This window comes from Eutrigla gurnardus, assembly GCF_963514095.1.
Source record: "Eutrigla gurnardus genome assembly, chromosome: 5".
In the NCBI taxonomy this organism is placed as follows: domain Eukaryota; kingdom Metazoa; phylum Chordata; class Actinopteri; order Perciformes; family Triglidae; genus Eutrigla; species Eutrigla gurnardus.
In genome coordinates, this window is record NC_139919.1 from 13,112,561 (window position 1) to 13,133,076 (window position 20,516).

The 20,516-nt window shown below is 39.9% G+C and overlaps 1 protein-coding gene across 1 annotated transcript in view; it reads left to right on the forward strand.

Annotated features, from left to right (window-relative positions):
* The window catches only part of fstl5 (follistatin-like 5), a 176,705-nt gene that overhangs the window by 99,569 nt on the left and 56,620 nt on the right, over positions 1-20,516 (forward strand). Inside the window, exons 6-7 of the mRNA XM_084009730.1 lie at positions 465-585; positions 17,100-17,266. Of these exons, the coding sequence (XP_083865856.1) occupies positions 465-585; positions 17,100-17,266 (288 nt within the window). The remainder of the gene's footprint in view (positions 1-464; positions 586-17,099; positions 17,267-20,516) is intronic.

A 20,516-nucleotide genomic window follows, 5' to 3' on the forward strand; every position in this document is an offset into this window, starting at 1 on the left:
CAAAGAACATTCAAATAAGGTAGGCATGGAGCAGAAGAAATGATAAGGGAGATAAAAGAGCCTAATTACAGATTCAAGGGGTGCCCAACTCAGGTCCTGGAGAGCTACTGTCCTGCATGTTTTAGGTTTCTCCCTGTTCTTACACACCTGATTGGCTCTCCAGGACCAGAGTTGGGCACCCCTGGATTATACCATGATCTTTTCCTAACCTTAAACATCGTCAGTGTCTAAACATAACCATAGGAAAAAGAGGACTTGTTACCAGCAGATATTACTGTCCATTGTAGGTGAACATGTGATCTGTTCAGCATCAACATATTTAATTCTTGCTAGATACGTTAATTGGCAACATTTTCCGATTATATTGATACAAAAAAAAATTTACTCCAGGAGGCATGTATTTTTCACTCACAACTTGTACTGTCCATCATCGTTGACCGAGCATCACTGCATTCTCATTGTAGGTCATCAAGCAAGAAGGTCTGTCAAAGGATGTTTCCGAGTGCACGTTGTTCGACCTGCTGAAGTACAACGACGTCAATGATGACCAGCACCTGACAAAAGAGGAGTTTTACACAGCTTTGGGTGAGTCTAAAATTTTGTTGGTAAAATGTTTGGTGCCATTAGGAAAAAAAGAAACATTCCAGCGTATTCCGTTTCTAAGTTTGAAAAGGCTGAACACAAACATGAAAGTTTAGGCAACATCTCATATTTTTGCACCCACGTTTTCCATTTACATCTTCTCAGAAATCAAGGATAAGATGTGGCAGAAGTGTCTTAGATAATACTTTTAATATCTCCTCATATTCTTGTTACATGTGTTGGAAGTATATCGCTCCCATCATATTAGTGTATAAACATTGTGACAAATATGTCCATTTTTTATTTGTTAACTATAATTCACGGCCCTGTGATAGACTGGCGACCTGTCCAGGGTGTACCCTGCCTTCGCCCAATGATAGCTGGGATCCCTGAATACAGGATAAGCGGTAGATAATGGATGGATGGATGGATGGATGGAATTATAATTCACATGTACGGCAAAGCGTTAATCATGATTGAACTGTAATAGAAAATATAATTTGATACCATCTAAACAAGAGAAACTTATGAGCACATTTATTTTTAACCTCAGACTCTTTTGAAACTACTTCTCTTTGTACTACTTTGCTTTTAATTGCATACAATTGTGACTGTAGATTGAAGTTATTGGCAGTACTTCTACCCCAACCCTTCATCGCTTCATATCGTTCTCCTCCTACACCCACCTTCATGCATCCCTGAACACATGCATTACATTCTTTAACACCTCTATAGTCTATAAAGGAATTAGAATCACTTGACATCTTGTATAGCAAATTATGATTTATTCCAGAATAATTTGTCAACGTGGACAAAAATGTCAAAATCATAACGATTTGTTTTGTTTAAATTAGAAGTAAATTGCACCCAAATTTACATCAGGTAAACAGCTTCAAGCACTGTGTGTTTAGAAAGTGAAGATGCTCACACAACAAAGTTAGCCTAGAGACGTCACATAGCTTGTTTGAGTTGGTCTCCGTGCGGTTGAAATAAAACTGAACAACGGGAAACTTTTTCATTTAGTTGTTGTTCTGACTTGAGGGGGCGGTGATGTGAATTTTACTCATGAAAGTGAAACATAATGCATGCACAAACAAAGAAACATACACACAAACAAGGCCAAAAACATAACCTTCTTGGCGGAAGTAACTAAAGAAAAAAGATTGTCTGCCAATTTTTGCTAGTGTTTTAATTTGAAATCAGTTGTATTTCCTTGGAAACGTGGGTCATTACAAAGTTACAGTGTTGATAAACTTGGAATAGTGTTTATTACTGAGTTTGAAACCCAAATTGTTGCCAACCGTAAAGTTGGCCTTCGAACGTTTTCTTCTCTTGGGTAAATGGATGAAGGCATTCAACATGGAGTTGATGCCAAAGGAAGCAGGTCATGACTAATGCAAAACAAAAGACCCCCCCCCTTGTTATGGTATGACAGGTATTCTGCCTTGTCTGAGTCACCCCAACACATGTGGACCAGTTTCTTCCTTTTCTTTCCTCCTCAGGCTCTCTTTCACGGTTCCTCTCTGTCTGACATTTTCAGGCGGCTCAATATCCTCTGACAGAATATCCTCTGACATTTGGCGGGCTTGACACATTTAGCAGTGGGAGAGAATTCATAATCAACCTTCCTCGCATCAGTTCTTTGTCTTAAAAGCATTTCTTACAGCAGAAGTCATGAGAGAAAGTGAAGGAGTCTCATCTTGTCTGGTATTCTCCACATCATACATGAATGTGTGGGAGCAAACCCCTTCTGGCTAATCCTGGAAATAAAGAAACCCAAGTCAGTGGAGAGAGCTGCCATTCCTTGAAGAGTTAACTTCCTCTAACTCCCGACTGCTTCCTCTTCAGTTTTCAGATCTTTCTTGCAAGCTTCCAGCTTAACTCCTCACAGGGATATTTAATGTTAGTAAATTTCTTCTCTGTGGCGGAGTTTCTTTCAACTTGTCTTACTTCTGCTTTCCATTTCTCCAAAGTAGAATTCAAAAAGTACTTTTACATACTTGGGGGTCATCATAGTTCTCAGCTGGCATCTTCTTCTTTTTATTCATCATTCGACCTGCTTTGTTTTGATGCTTCAGAGATAGGCTGTCCATGTGCCTTTGAGGCAGCTGAGAAAGAGGCTGATAACAAAAAAAGTCACAAATTCACCTTCAAAGAGACTAACAACTGTATTGAACTTTTCAAATGTATCTGATTTGAATAGTCACTCACTTTTAATGAATGAAGGGAGATAAGACGGGCATGGTGCAATGGAGCTGAAGCCTTAAAAAGACCTGCATTTGTCAAAACATTATCACTAGTTATGTGGGCTTAACACAGGTATATCTGGCCCAGACGTGCAAACCAAAGAAACTGATCAAATATTGTATGAAAGCTGCACCGAGTTGCAGAGCCTGGTGTTAATTGTCATTGAAATTATCTAAATTCAATTTTCATATCTTTATTTACTCCTGTCTGGGAGGTCAGAGGTTAACTGAGTCGAAGGACTTTTCCCCATGAAGGTACACACCATGCTGGGGTTCAGCAAAGAGCTCCAAGATCTAGATCCTGAGCAACATGGATTTAAAGTCATCTTATCACCAGATCACCGTGCTGCATTATGTACCCTGCCCTGGTACCCATAATCTTCAAACATCATCAGTAAGATTCACATGAGGAAATAAATGCTAATTGGGAAAGCATTACTTTTTATTATGTTATTGGGTCGACTAAAAATCACCAGTTAATCAGATTTATTGAGCGTGGCCAATCTATTTTATTACTGTTCTTTCAAATACAGTTATAAAAGGGCTATATAACGCAACACACCGTAAGTGAGCTACGTTTTATTTTTTCATATGAGAGGTCCAGTGCACAGCTGTTCACCTCATCTTCACATTTTCAATGAAGACTTGAGTCGTAGCCTTGAACATGTTGAGCCAGGAGTCCAGAAATGTAGTTGAACAACACGGACAGACATTTGTGCATTGATTTGGCCTCTTAGACCATGGCAACAGTGCCTGTGGCAAAAATACATTTCAAAATTATAGTTTTTCAGGTCATTGCCAGCATAATCTATGAGTGGCAGCTATAAAAATCTATGCTAATACCTTAAGCGCTGTCGTAAACTGAGCACCGCCATAAAGTAAATCAGTTGATCCAGTGTGTCCAGAATTATAGTGCAGCTTGGTAATGAACAGCAGTAAATGCAGAATGACTCCCCATGAAAACGGCACCTGTCTGACTACGCTGCTAATAAGGACCCCTTGCACACCTTTGTGGAATATTCAAAGCGTGGCAACGTTGTTTGTCAGGACAGAAGATAAGACTTTAATGTCCATGCATTATTCATCCCCCCTTTGCATAGACTAGAAGGGGGTTGAGAATCAATTTGCTTCAACTAGCATTGAGGCAACTGTCTGGCAGAAGTGATGTCTTTTAATTAGATGATGTAATAGATATGAATGATGTCTGCCACGCTTCTGATAGTCGGCCCCTTGTCATCGTTGAATGAATTGGTGACTGATGGCCTGGTGCATCAGGGATAAACAGATAAGACATCATCTATCATAAAATGTCATTAACTTTTGGTCGGAGAGTTTCACGATATATCGTGGCATTGACTGTCAGTCATTCATATCAACTATATGCAGTAAACAGAAAGTATATGAAGAAACATACAGTATATTAGGCACAGCAGTGACCTTGAACATACTTCACTCAAGCTTGTACAAAAGTTTTATAATAAATCATTTTTAATTCAGCACACTATATGAATCAGTTACCCTATGTAGGCTACAACCACCAGTATGAGCTTTGATATATAAAGCAGTAGATATAGTGTGTCTCATTTCAGTTGGTATAGCTGCAATATCATTTTTGCATTTAAATAAGCAGCAGTTACTCTGTGCTGTATGTGACAGGAATATCCATCATGGTTGAGCCTTTTATATGTAGTAATCTGTATTAATGCTGTGTCCAATCCTTCCCTCAGTGTCACAGCCCAACAGAATATCCTTTATTCCATCCAACCCACGTACTGAATAAGACCTACAACAAAGCACAAAGGAGACAAAAACAATTCTTAACAATCTTTTTATCAGATTATTAATTGCAAAGAAAACAAATTCAGTATATTCCCCTTTGTCCGCTTTATTGACCATGAAAGCTGATCTGCTGCTGTGGAGGGATGCCGGCTGTGCCTACATGTACCAGGATGCATTGTGCGTGAGCAGCGATTTTCTTCTAAACACGACAGAAATATTCTTGCATCTAACCATACAAATCCAATCGTAAAACCTCTGAATTCAGCTTTCTCTGTTACACAGAACTAATACAGGCTCCGTTTCATTGTTAACCTACTGTAAAGCACAAACTGGACAAAAAAAAACCATTCAATTCACAAACACGTCTTGGTTAGACTTTCCACTTTTCAACAATCAGTAACTCTGGTTTGGTCGAAATGCATCCTCAATTTATAGGTTAAGATGTGAAATATTCCAGCTCTAGGCACAGTTTCCTCCTGCTGTATCTCTCTGCTGTGCCTGCTGATTGCTGAGCAGCTGCTCCTCTGCAATGGCTCATTGGCGGCTCTCACACAAACAAATACTCACTCGTTATTACTTGGTGGTCTTTTCTTTGGGGCTCTTAAGAAGTTCTCAAGCACATCTCTGTCTCTGTGTGAAGGAATACTTTCATGTATAGTAACTCAAGCAACGCACGTCATCAGCAACAACAGCCAACAAAATCTGCCCACGCTGACATTCATTACAGCAGAATGATTGTGTTTCTGTTGGAATCAGAGGGCAATTTGAATTGAAGGCGTGACCAGTCGTTTGCTCTCAGCAGCTCAGGAGCATGGTCTCTGCCAGCCATATCCTTCCTGCAGTAGCAGCATCCTCGAGCGGACGCTCTCCGACTGAACATGGCTGAATATCCGAATCAGCTACAACACTCAAATCAAGTCAAATCAATACCGTCAAATCTGCACTGTAAAAACGAACTTGTCCATTACACCCTCCCCTCTTATTTGCCATTTTTGCCGTTTCAAACTTAAGTGATGAGGAAGAATGGACTTTTTTGAGATAGTGGTGAAACAGAAGGGCAGCAATAGTTGAGAGGTCATATAGAAATAAATGATACAGGTGCAATCAAAAACATATTTAGCCATGAGCTCCTTTCCCTGATTTTTACATAGGTGTGCAGTCATTCCAAAACCTGATTGTTGAAACAGCGTTGGTGCAGTCAGTACTGGGAGGGAGGTCTGTCATCTGCAGCAGACCAGTCAACATCTGTGATCGCTGCAAAATAATCTTAGAAAAAGGTCATGCTCACGATTTGCTAGGAGTAATATCTCAACCTGAGTGTAAAACAGGAACCTGGAGTATATTACTTCAGCTACCATATCCAGGCTCTGTAAGCAATAAACAGAGTCTAGAATTTAACTTAGTTTGGCCAGCATTCAGACAGAAGGTTTTGAAAGTGGCTCCACACGGGGCAGATTGTGCCAATGTCCTTTGAAGTGGGCTGGACAATCACAGGGTGCTTTGCCTGTGCATCACACAGATTAAATGTTATTAGTTTGGGTACACCTACTAAATGCATTTTTTAAGCCTCGAGATGCATCGCTTCACAGACAGCAATGAAAATGAATGTGCAAGTGTTTCGAAAGAATCCTCTGTCTGAATGCTCCCTCGGGCCAGGTTGTTGGCTTGAATCTCATCCCCAAAAAAAACTCTTCTTAGTTTTGTGTGCAGCAGAATTGCAGTGCACCTCACTTTTTCAACACATGGGAAGATGCCTCACCCCATAGATTATCTACGTTCAAATACTACAGGAGTAACATTTGCTGGCTTACATGATGTACTGCATTTTTATGACTACAGTACTTGCCCTCAGTCTAGCTTGTCTGTCAACTATGTAAAGTTTATTCACTAAGTTATTAAACTGATTCACAGTAATGACCTTAACTGTCCGATCAAGTAGAGTGGTGATGCTCTTTCTTTGTGCCGCACCGTGGAACATATATCACCCTTGCTTGTTGTTTCTTGGGTGTTAAGATATTGATCTTGAACCTTGACACCTCTTGACAGAACACACAGCTAGGAGATACAGCTCTTTGATTTCTGCTGAGGCTAGAAGCCTTGGAGTGCCTGTTAGATTCCTGTGGGACCGGTGGGAAACTTAGATGGACTGCAATGTGATCCATCGTATTGTGATGTTGAAATGGTGACTTGAAGGTGGGGACTGGCAGTGTTTTTTAAGGACAACTCCAGTATACCTACTGTACTTTTGGGTCCTTCCATACTCAACATATCTACGAGGCGTGTTACAGTAGTCATGGTTTGGTCCATACCCTGGTTTAGAAGTCATTGATTGATACAGCAAAAAAAAACAAAAAACACTTTGAAGTTCAATACTTGCAGCATTTCACCTCTCATAGAAGGTTGATATGATCTAAATTTAATTCAAATGATAATACAAATATAACCCTATCAGCAGGGCAAGAATATGTCAAATTCACTGCTGAAACGGAGGGTACAAAATTACACTACTATCACAGTTAAGGGCAGCTATCTGACTGTACGGTCCATGTACGCTTTGGTAGGTTGTTTATTGGACCAAATCTACTGTGGCAGAAACAAAACGCACAAGGAGAGCTGTCGAATCTCAGCAGCTCCAGGATACAAAAGTGAAATTCAGCCAGTGCAATCCCCTGCGTCTGGCCAAACTATGGGTTTAACCTGTGTAGGGCAGCAACAGAAAGTCGGGGCAGTCTCCCAGGATCAGTTGCTTGGTGCTAGGCTTTGCACTGGTTTAATCCGAGCTAACCACTAACTTGGGGTCAATACTTCTCCCAGAGTTGCTGCATGTTCTACTTCCGATGAAGCTGCTTCTCGGCAGCGAGGGCGCAGGTCATTTTTTGTCATTTCTGCCCGTTTGGATTTAATCCAATAGGTATATCTGCTACACAATACATAGATGTCTTTGACACAACGTCAACACTGTAACCTCTTAACATACTATTGTTAATGTTAGTACATTTTTTAGTGTTTTAAAATAACATTCCATTGGCCATTTCTTACACCTTGCAGATTTAATGCAGCATTCATCATCATCTCATGTCGTCTTGGTCAAGGTTAAGGGTAGATTGCCTTCTTGGGTTAAGGAAAAGTTTGTTGCTTATGGTTAGCAGTAGCGATTGCCACATTGACTTGCCAATATGGGTTTCGTTTGGGAGAACAGATCATCTTTTCTTCAAACTTTTCTGCATTCTGGTCTATTTTCTGTTCCATTTTATTCTGTTAACATTATGTTGTTATTCCTCTCATTGTCTTTTGTTTTAATGCAACACGGCTCTAACCATAGTAAGCTCTATATTTGTCTAAAGTTTGCCAAGTTTGAAAATGAGTTGACTTAAATTCCCCACTTCTGTGAAGATTATAATTAGACATCCACACTAACAGGCAGACCTCCTTGAGGGAAGGCTCCTCCCATACGGCAAATGTACTGTTATCCATCATACATGGCACAGCGACAATTAATGGATATTTAGGCTTTTACTTTTCAAAACCCCTGCTGAGCATTCCATTCACAGGCTGAGAAGTGGTGTTAAAATAGTTTAATAATTCATGGTTTATTTTACAGCATGTGATTTTCTCTCGAGAATGTATGAGAGAGATTTAAAAGAAGTTGGATTACTTTTTAAATTCTGAGTGATCCTCATCTAAAATACAAGGACCAATTTTCTCAACCATTGTCAAAGAGGATTATTCTTCCCTCGTCCACTTGATGACAACCTGAAGGTTTTGTATATTTTTAACAATTATTTGTTTGTTAAACACACATGCAGATAGAGCTGCTTTTAGTTTTTGTTTGGAATATAACACATTTTTAACCTTACTATGAATTAAGACTGTTGAGCCTGATCTGATTCTTAGCTTCTCAATTGTGTTGGGTAAAATGGACAAATTCACAAAACTATTAAGTTGTGCCTTTAACATAAAATACAATGGTGCTTAAAGTAATGTTTTCTAAGTAGTTGGATTGGATTGCTTGGAATAGAGTTTGTATATGTCTTTGGTCACTGATAGGATGCGGTTATGTATAAGGTACACTGTCATTGTTGAGGTTTAAGTGTAAGCAAATAAACCAAATAAAGCAGTTATATATCCAGCCTCTTTAAACACAATTGTGTGGAAGGAAAATCCTTAGAGTAGGTGATGTGTATTTTCAATTTTAGCAGCAGCAACAGCAGAATGTTTAAGCGTTGCAATGGAAAGTTAGACGTAATAAATGATGAAAATGTAAATGCCAGAATTAAGAATGATTTTGACGGAAGAATAAATCTATTAACTAATCTATAAACAATTCACATCCATTCCCAAAAGAAGTGCATCACTGTGTAACCTCCTGCACATTTTTACAGCTCCAAGTCTATTTTATTTCTGCTGGCATGGTTTGTGAAGGGATGGGCCTTTTAAGTTATTTGCATATTTTAATAACATTAAATTATTATAGAGTGCTCTATAATAAAAATGAAGTCATCCAAAATGAACGCCCAGGCAAAAATGCAGGTAGTGATTAGGGTTAACTCATTTTATATACTGCACAGACAAGATATTAGACTACATAAAGGGAAAGGACATATCCATAAACACAAGATGATGCAGTAATCATATCATCGTATCATTTGGCTGGAAAAAAACTGTGGCTGTTTTTTGTCTGTAGCTACCATGGCCTGTATATCTAATTAGTTGATTTAATTAAAATTAATTTAATGACACGCAAGTTTAATATTTCATAGCTTGCACTGTACATTAATGTAGTTGTCTTTTGTGGCAATACTTCCTAGCATCACTTTTTCACATGGTCACCATTCTGACTGTAACGTTAGATTGCGTTATATATGGCTGAAAACGGTATCCGCGGCTGCGCAGATCAAATATTTTGAGTTAGAACTAGATCTTTGCATCCCACCAAAAACCTATACTATAGAACTGGGACAATTTACTTTTATACGTTTACATCAACTTACTTCAGAGCCCCAATTTCAGTGGACTCGATAGTTTCTATTGAGATATAGAGCTAAAGTGAATTCAATTCAAATTAATTTATAGTGTCATATCACAACAGAAGTCATCTCAGGACAATTAACACATTGAGCAGGACTAAAATACGCTCATGATTTTCAGAGTTAATACATTTTCAAAGTCCCAACATCACCAGGAGCAAGCGTTACAGCGACAGTGGCGAGAAAAAACTGCCTTAATAGGCTTTAAGGCAGAAATCTCGTGCAGACCAGACCCTTGGGTTCCAACTGCATTTGGTTTGGTAGTAGTATACTAGTAGTAGTAGGCTATTAACAGTAGTGGTGGTATTAACAGAAGCAATAGTATCAACAGTAGTAGTCCATGGCAGCAGCCACATCCACGTCGAGATGGATCCATCCCAACCATGTCGCCGTAGACCAGAAAGCAGTAGTTGTTGAATGCATACTGGTGATACTATACTGTCTTACTTGAACACTATCTTTGTGCCTCCACGCTGGCGTCATTCAATTAATGAACGCTTCAGTAGTGCTCATGAGCCTTGGACGGATCTGTTTTAAATTCACAGTAAGACAAAACCTTCTCTCAGAATACATTGATGTGCCCTCTGACTGAGAGACTGGGAGAGGTTTAACATGTTTTTCTGGCTGTCAGGATTGTTTAGCAGTTTAAACAGATTGCTGCGTTCATCCTCTTTCCTCAACGTTTAACATCTCCTGTCATCCAGTTGAATGTGTTGGCATCCACCATTTGCAGCCGTCCAAGTATGCTGTGATGCTGATGTAAAACTAGTCGAACGTACAGACAGAAGGATGGAAGCTTACTGTGCTGTTACTCTCTCTGAGTTCCTAATGGATAAAATCAATTGATTAGCATTTCGGTTGTTGGTCAGGATGGTGAAGGAACAGGTGCCGCGCAGCATGAAATCATCAATAAGAAAATACAATCTGATTTAGTTTAAATCCATGCAGGCTTATGTGTGTGAAATACGGTGGAACAGTTAAATTACAGCCTCTCTTATGCTAAAGCTTAAGTGCACTATGATTTACTCATTGCAGTAAGAAAGAGGGATTTTTCATTAGTTGTTTTCCACAAGGTAGCTGTGATAAAATTAATCCAATTAGAGCTTCTCTTAGGCTCTGCTGAATACTAATGCTGGTCGTCCCTCAGGATTTCTCCCAACAGCTGCTTTGGAAACAGACTTGAGGCTGATGAGCCAGAGGTAATGCATTCACAAAGGCCATTTTTTAATGTTTTACAGCCATATTGATGAGTATAATTTTTGTGGGAGGAGAGAGGAACGGGGTAATAATTATCCTCTCGCCCTTTACATGTAGTTTTTGCATTTGTAAACACGCAAAAGCAGAATTATTTCTTTTGGTTCGCTTGATGGACTGGAGATGCTGATGGATACTAAAAAGACCGGCCACTGTAGCTCTGCCTAGGGTATTTTATCTGGATTGGGACTGTTCAGAGCATTATAAAATAATCTAATTTCAGTGGAAAAGCTCAGAATATACATCAAACGTATTTCCACCCTCAAAATGATGCCAGCGTTCTTCGACCTGATGTTGAGCTGCAGAGTTGTCCACGTAAACATAACAAGAATGTTCTTACATTGATCAATTCAGTCGTGGAGGATGTGGAGGAAGTCTCACGTGATGCTGACTAAAGTCATTACCTTCAAAGACGCTTGGAAGATCTTGATTACAAGTCTGTGATGTTGAGATAACAAGCCTTTGACGTTTACATCTGATGTTTTGCTTATTTTGCACAAGTAATAAAGAAACGCTAAAAATATGCATACATTTCTACGTGTTGGTTTGACTAAAGAGCCCAAACGGTCTTGTGAAGGCACAAAAAATACCTATAACCATAAGAGACAGACAATGAGTTGATGAATGACTATTCCTGCTGTTTTTCTTTCTTATTGCTTTAGTAATGAACTTGTTTGGGGTTTTATTTTTAAATCTAACGCATATTCAATCATTTCAATTTTGCCTTATTGTTTCCGCAGGGATCTACTTTGTTTAGTTGTGCGACAAGATGCAGCAGTTCAACATTAAAAGTAGAAATAAGTATTTCCTTTGTAAGACAAAGGGGGAATAAGTGCGTTTCGGCATTCAAACTATCTTCTTTCTCTGTCAAACCAACACTGAGTCGCTCATCTTCAGTATCAAAAACAAAAACTCCATTCTTCTTGCTTTGGGAGAGAGTTCACACAAATCAACCAGCCAAGATCAGAGAGTGTTCACTTGAGTGTGTATTCTGTTTTGGGGAGTGTTTTTTCCCCCTTTGAGTCTTTGTGTATGGGCTATGAATACTCAGGGAAAATACTTTTATCTCCACTTCAAAATGTCCAACTCAAAGCAATTGAGGGAACACAACCGTTCAGCCTTGGTAATATTGAGTGTGTTAGAGAAATGAGACACTTGGTGAAGAAAGACAGAGCGAGTGAGCATATGTTGGAGAAAGAGAGCGACAGTGCCTGATAGAAGACGGAGTAAGGGGGTTGGCTAAGCAACCTTACTGCAATTTGTCTTCATGCAGCTGGCCCCTCGCAGCATCTTGCAGGCTCAGGCTATTTTCCCTGACAAGCTTGTTGCCTCCAGTGCAATAAGTGATTTACCTCTCGCCGTGGCACTGACCAACATCCCGTTCTGGGAGCAGAGCGGAGTAAATCAAAAGTCTGGACTTCACCGTTAATCACTAATTACAGGTTGGACGGTGAAGGTTGATCCCTTCCCAGGAGGGCTGAGTCCCTCAGGCTTAAAATCAGACAAAAAAGAGGAGCCAAGGCCACTCCCTCCTTTGATAAATCTCTCACAGAGGAGGTGCAGGACTCAAAGTGTTTGAGTCGGCTCCAACAGCCCAGACTCTCTGAGGAGTTTCTCATTCAGGTCGGTTTCTAACCCTCGCTTCTTCCCTCTCCCCCTCCTTCTTCCATCCACCAGCTAAAGCTATGATGGAGCCTGCTTGGCCTTCTATCTGCCCACTTTCTTCTTTAAATTCTCCCTATAGCTTCACACATTTCTATCCCCCCTGAGGATCAGCGGCAAATCGAGTTGGTTGCTTGCATCGTATACCAAAAGCATTAAGATAAAAGGGGGCTGTAATTGAATGGTTAGGGAGGACATTATTGAAGGAGATTTCTGTCGGCGTATCCACCCACCACCACCTCAACATCATGAAGACCGCCAAGTGGCTGCATGGTGTGTTGATCAGCTGGCTATAGTGTTATCAGTGTCAGGGGAGGAGGAGGATCGTGGATTAGCCATGCGTGATCCATTTTCCTTAATTCTTCGCTTTCTCCATCTGAGCTGATTTGATGTTGTACATTTCCCTGGCTGTGTTGTTGTTCTTCCACTTCTCCTATTTATGGATTTAATTTTTTATTTATTTTTGTCTTCGTGGGTTTGTTTTACTGTCTGATCTTGATTGGTTTGCATTATGTGTGTTTTGGTTATTTTTAATTGACATTAATTTAGTTAATCTACGCACACACTGAGCTCAGCATTTTCTGCAGCATTTAACAAAAAGTAATAGCTTTCATTTAACATCGAGCTGAAACAGTATTTCAAGAGTATCTTTCTTCTGTGTGGTGGCTAGGATCGTCAGGGGGAGATAATTAGGAGGAAATTGATTTGATCGTTCAAAAGATTAGCTCACAACCTTCTCTAGATCTGTGAAGTGCCAAAGTTGCAGATTGATTGATGGATGGATGGCATGATATTATTAGGTGTAATTAGTACTAGGTCATGTAAGCATGTCATTATTTGTTTTCTAAAAATAATTAAACAATGGATTTTGATATAAAAGTATGAAGAAATGTATTTTTTGTATGTCTTTGGCAAATATTGTTGTTTGTTTACGACTTTTACAATGTCATCAAAATCACAGCCTATAGATTTAGCACAGTTTTAAACACTTAACTAAATAAAATAGTAAATCCCAAGTTTTAATATTAAAGCTGCATCTAGTCTGATGTTATACCAAAGAAACAAAGGAATCCAAAGTTTTTTTACTTCAGCTTTTTCTGGAGGAAGCCCTTACTGTCCTCAGTTTAAGTGTATGTGTGTATAAATGTGTATATCATTTGTTCAGAAAGATCCACTAGAAGTAAACATTTGACAAATAGGTTGACTCTACGATATGCAAGATAGTTAGGTCAATGTACTGTTGCGTTAAGGGTCATTGTTATTAGATTAAAACCACAGCTTGTAGACATGGGCCTTGGATCAACCATTTTGTTGTCAAACATCTTTGAATATGGCTTCTGAAATTGAACAGTTGAACTACGGTTGTTCCAATTTAGCCTCTCTGGATAAATACAGTTGTAATAAGGCCTTGAAAAAGCAGAGTTTTAGTTCAACATTTCCCTTTTCTTTCCAGTCTTTATTGCATACAAACAGCTCTTAACCGATCAAAACATGTTCCATCAAATTATCTCTGTCAAAATTTGATTACCCGAAGGGGGGATGTTTCAACTGCTTGATGGAGTTGGTTATTTCTTTTCATGTACCGTTTAAACCCCTCTTTTCTTAGATCAATTCGAGTGACAAGTTATGTTCATGACGAGAGAAATTTCCCTCAGTGCAGGCCATCACAAGACATTTTTATCATCAACCAATGAAAGAGACTGACTAATGAATGAATGAGCTCATGTTTGCTCGTTGGAAAAGAAAGCCTGATTGGCTCATTGATGAATGTTTGAACCTGCTTTTTTATGTGTATGTTTTCTTTTTCATGTCTTCCTCTGTGTGCATGTGTGTGTAGTATGATTTGGTATGCAGAATAATAATTAAATATTATATTTTAATAAAACGAGAGACCCTCTTGTGATGGGATCACCCTGCTGTGAAGCCAAATCAGACCGGGAGTGTACCACAGACTGTCAGATACATATATGTCATGCACAACTACTTGTTCTTGCAATATGGCAGTGGGAACCGCAAGAGGAACACCTGTAATATATGATACAGTCTGATGCAATAGCAGAGCAATATACACTGGCTTCATGGAGCTGATGATGTTACATTTTTGTCAACTTTGTCTAGAGGTTTGGCTCACACTGTTTGCAACAGAAACAGCTTTCTGTTGTTTTCCAACAGTGTTTCTGTTGTTATATTTCTTTATACACAGTAACGGTAACATCTGATAATATTGTTACACCCAAGACTTGCTAGATTTCCCACAGGAATAACAAATTGATCACAGTTCACAGCAATGCTGCAATTAATAGAAAGTGAAGATAAGAATGGGAAGTAAAAATAAAAAAATGCAAATGAGTTGCCGACTATGCTCCATATTTTAATAAAAAATGAATAATTGTTTAAAGAACTGCATTTTTTGCTGCAAACAGGTAGCCTAAGATACTGGGTTCATTTTTAAAACAACACCGGTACAAACCTCACAAATTACCAGTTGGATCAACTCTACATTAACAGCTTCCAAACTTAGAGTTATACTCCACTCAGAAGAAGTGGCTGTTATTAATCCTCTAATTTTGATGTAATCCTGGCAGAGAGTTGGCTGGGCTTAATCAGGATTTTATTGGGCCAAATGAGAGATTAAAAGTCTTAACTTGGAGCTTCCTAGTGAAATGAAGCATGACTCGTCTCATGGCTCCAGTCTGATTGACCTGGATCTAAAAGGCTTGCCAAGTTCACAGTTCAAAGACACAATAAGTGGACTTAACACCGCAAATGAGTGAGATGGTTGAAAAGCATTCGGAAGCCATTGGTACAGGGCCATCGGAGTCATGCTACAATCGAAGCTGCTCTCATCCTGATTCTCTGGGCTGTGGCAAGTGAACACTGTCTGCTGGCCCTGCTCTTTCATTAGGTTTTGTATTTCATGCCCTTAGGAGCAGAACAAATTGAGTCTCTGTTTCCCTTTGCTCGGTTGCTCATTACCTAAGAGAAAGATTAAAAAGCATTCTCTCACAGCTAGCGTTACATAATGCCACCACAGAATAGATGAGTGCACATTGTCTCGCCAAAATAAAGGACGCACAAAAGGCGTGAATCAACCACAGCCATGCTGACCTTTCGCCAACCTTCCCTGGCTTTTCTTTGTGGCAATATTTTCTCAAGTAAAATGTTGAAACGAAGCGCAGATCACACAACCGCATCTCTCATCACCAGAAACATGTTTCAAAAGCTTTAAGGTATTGCAGGAACACTGCATCGAGCAAGCACCGCCTCTGGTCGAGGTCTAGGGCTGTGGTTCCATGGGGAGCCTCTCTGGCAGTGTAGGCTTTTTTTCCATGTTCCTTTCATCAGAAGGGTTGCACTCCTGGGCTTTTACAACAATGTGGAGAGCCTAGCTTGTTTTAAACTCTGAGCACTAAGCATGTTAAAAATATTCCAACTGCTAGTTACAAAGCAGCACACTTCAGGTGAGGTTTCAGCAGTCATCAGACCAGCAGCTGCGGTGCATCCCAAAAGTGCATGTTCTGTAGTTTAAGCTAAAAAGGTTCATAGTAATGAACCCAGGGTCCCTCAGAGGGACCGATAGAGAAAGTAGAACTTCCATTGTAGTATCATTACATAAATTATGCAAAGTATTTACAGAACATTTACTTAATTCCTTCCCATTACTTTGTACATTGCAATAATTGTGCTGCCTCAGTGCATCTTTAACCAAAAAAAAATCCACCTCTGTAGCACAACAGCAGCTAATTAAGACAATCTTGTGTTCTGTATTCTTGTTTTGAGGCTTCATTACGAGAAAAATGTGGGCAAAACATGCATTCTTGCATTGTAAAGTATCTTAGTGGGTGCATTCCTCTGAATTATGAGCTGTTACAAGATCGAGAGGTCCATAAAATCCCAGATACAGCCGAGGCGAACAGTGTTTTTGTTCCCCTTGTTCAAGCTAACTTAGTCAAATTAAAAGTTTTACAAAGAGCTGGAGTTGTTTCCACTTTATTCTCCCAAAACTTGAGTCAGTGCACTGTGTAATGTTTAGCCACAAGCTCCAGACAAATTATAACACTACTACTGGGTTTATAAAAAATAAAGAAATATATTTAAATAAATCTTATTTTAAAACAGTACTAACACATAGCATGGTAATAACACACAATATTCTGCAAAACTCTGACAGACAAAGAGACATTCAATATAACACGGGTTTGTTATAAAATCTTTATATTTGGCGTTAGTGTATAGTTTATGTCAACCATCTTTGTGTTTACTGTGCCACTGATCGGGGGCTGCACAGTCCGTGTAAGGTAACAGTTTGATAGATTGTTTACTGACTTGATTCTGAGGTGGCAGAGACGAGGGAGAGAAGGTTTGGTGATCCGATGGAGAGTCGGGGTAGTACCCCGGGAACTCTTTGAACTGGGATCCAAGCTAACTGTTTTTTTTTCATTTGTGGAATGTTTGTTCAATTTTCGCTTGTTTTGGCCATATCTTATAGATATGCACCTTTTTGGGGAATCTGTCTGACGCTGTGTTATTGTTTTCCTCTCATCAACAGATGTGTACCTGCTCACCCTTCCAGATGACCAGATAGTAAGTGTCACAACAGTAACAGTCGGCCAGAGCACAGTGTTAACGTGTGCCATCACAGGAGAGCGGAGGCCTCCTATATTGTGGAAGAGAAACCATCAATATCTGAACTCCTTGAACCTGGAAGACATCAATGTAAGATCCGGCATCACTTTCTGATTGTATTGTTAATAGATATGTAGTGGAAGCGCAGACACATTACTAGACAGTTAGATACATTATGAGATTCATAGTTGAATGACTAATCCATGTGGTGCATTGGTCTAATTATTGTTTTTTCACGTTGTGAAGCATCATCAATTCCTAACGACTGATGTAGAGCTAGAGCTGTAAATATGAAATAATTTCATCCCATATTTCTTCATCATATTTCCACTTTATTTATTTTTTTTGGCAGTGGCTCAGATAGTCAGCACATTTTATTTGACTGTTGGCACTGGCTTTGTGGTGTAGGTCTGACAGTAATCCAGGATGTCAGTTTGTGTTCTTGGTGTCTGTGTTTAGAGACTGCTGGGAGGGACAGGGATTTCAGACAAAGAAAGAAGATGAAGGGGGATACCAAAGGGGTTCAGCCCTAGAGGAAGGACCTACTTTTTCAACTCGGCGAAAGACTGTATATGCCTGCGTGTGTGTGTGTGTGTGTGTGAGGATCTGCATGTACGGCCCAGACAACCCCCTGTGTAACTTCCATCCACATCAAAAGGAGGCATACGGGGCAAGGTATAGAAAAGCAAGGCCTTCCTCACCCTGCTGCTTTCCTCTCTGTGTGTCAGGGCTGACCAAGATGAGTGTGATACTGCTGTGCATAATTAAGTCAACACTGTCGCAGTAGATAAAGGGAGACCCAGCGAAGCCACTAATGTAACATTAAATGTTGATGACCCTTAAAATGAGTAAGAGGCGACCAGCTGTCGCCAGTCATCCTTGGCACCATCAACTGGCTCTAAACTAGTGCGCTGGTTCGGGTTGTTGGTGATGTGTGAGCGGCTCAACGCCATGAATTCCTAGCCAGCTCTCCCACCGTTTGCCTTTTTAGTCATTTTCTATAATCTATCTTGACTGCTTTTATACAATTTATGGACAGAAAAGATGTATGCAAGTGCAGGTTGAAACAAAAAAAAGAAATGTCAAGGCAGATTATTTCTTGGAAACACTGTCAAAATGACTTTTGGAGGATTTATGGGAGGGAAAAAAGAGGTGCCAGGTCTTGTAAGGTCAATGATGCAGGCTTTGATCTATCTTGCATAGATTTTTTTTTTCTAAGAACTGTTGTCGTTCTTTCATTTTTTTGCGGATTCAATAGAACTTCTGTTTCATCTCTTGAGTTTGCCGGAAGACGCATAACAGAGTTCAGTTTCTCGGCCGGGGGGGGTCTTTATCTGCACTTCACACAGTCCTCAGTTTCCCGGTGACTAATATCAGATCTTGCACAGGTGAATTTTCAATTCAAATGTCAGCTCAGTGATGCAAACTTCTGCTGCAAATGCTGTTCACTATATCATTGTAGCCAAAAAGATGTGGGATGTTAATCAATACCTGGAATAATCATAGCATCGATCAGCATTGACCTTGAATGACCTATTATCCTTTAAAAATTAAAGATTATGTTTTCGGCTAGAGCTCCGTTCAAGCCTTTTTATTATTTTATTCAGTGTGGAAACAGGGAGAGAGAGATCGGGAGAAAACATGCAGGAAACTGATCGCGGGCCGGGAGTAGAACCCGGGACCATCGCGTTGAGGATGTTGAGCCTCTTTACATGGGGCGGCTGCCCTAACCACTGCGCCACCGGCCGCCCCTATCCTTTAAAATTTTGAGCAGTGCTATCATTTTACATCCAAACCTTTTCAGACATTTTTTTCTTCACCTTTTCACCGTGGAATCATAAAGGCTGCATCGAGACAGTGATAAGAAGAACAAGCTGTGTTTGTAATCAATCAAAGCTTGGCCTTTTATGGTTTGCAACCCTTGTACTCCTGGTGACAGTCCACAACACCTTGAGTTTTCCATAGTTTGAATTACACATTCTAGATAGAACAGAGAGGAAAGAGGGATGCAACCAACACTTTGCATTTGAATTAAACCTGAACCACTTTGGTACCCCCCGGATCTTTATGATGCCTGTATTTAATGCAGTTGCATGAAATCAGACTTCCGCTGTCTCTATGGCACATACAGCATGTTGGGTTGATGCCAGTGTAGCTTCCAGAATTGAATCTGCCTTAAACTACTGCAGGGACTCATTTGTCTCTTCAGACTGAGAGAGCTCGCTGTACTTTGACCCTGGAGGTCTGCGATTGTCCGATTACATTTTTTGTTGGTGTCTAACAAAGCCTGAGTTTACAACCTTGTGCACAGATTACCTGCAGAACATAGAACGCCACCAGCAAGTGAATCAGCATGAGCTTCTTGCAGCTCCTGAAAACTCTGCAAACACCAAGAGAAAGTAGGAAATGAACGTTGCACACCATTGCCGGCTTAATCCAGATTTATTTTTGGCTCTCAGACTCCCAGTCAATCATTGTTGGCCCTTCCAGAGAGGAGAATGGATTTTGTCTGCACCTGGCATTCACAGACTAATTCTAAATAGCCTTGCAGACAATTTCCGTATAATTGCAGGCTGTTAATATTTGTGAGCATCCACTGCCAGCCTTAATTAGAGTCATATTCCTGTGAGTACACATGCGGTTTATGCAGTCTAATCCTGCAGGCCTTCCCAGTTTAGAATTTGTGTTTTTTTTTAGAAATTTTGTCGACATTCAGACTGAGTGAATCGCACATTAATCCCAGTAGTGTGCTTGTATCCTAGAGTTCAATGGAGCCTCTCTAAATTTTGACAAAGCAGCTTACTGTAATTCCATGAAGTTGACAGTTGCTGGCTATTGCATCATCATCCAAGGCTGTCAGTATTTCAATCCTCTCTGAGTGGCCGAGCCAAAGACAGTCGTGTGTGTGTGTGTGTGTGTGTGTGTGTGTGTGTGTGTGTGTGTGTGTGTGTGTGTGTGTGTGTGTGTGTGTACCTTCATGTTTGCGTTTGGGGATGTAGATTCTGTGGTCCCAGGAAAAGTTTGGAAGACTATTGGATATTTTGTTAGTCTTTAAAAGTTTGGAAATCCAAGAATTTCAGTGTTGAAAGATTGTGTGGTTGTGTAGTTTAAGTTACTTTTTGCAGAAATACATCGTAGCTGGACCATTAATCTAAAGCGCAAGGTCATTATTAAAAATATATATCTGATTTAGCACCAAGATCTTTGAATTCAGTCATGAAAAAACATGGAGTTATTAAAAATAGAACATGTGTTTTGAAGCCTGCAGCTTCAATATGAGCGGAATCTTTCTTCTTCTCCTTCCTTATCTTTTCCTTTGGAATATGTGGGTTTTTTATCT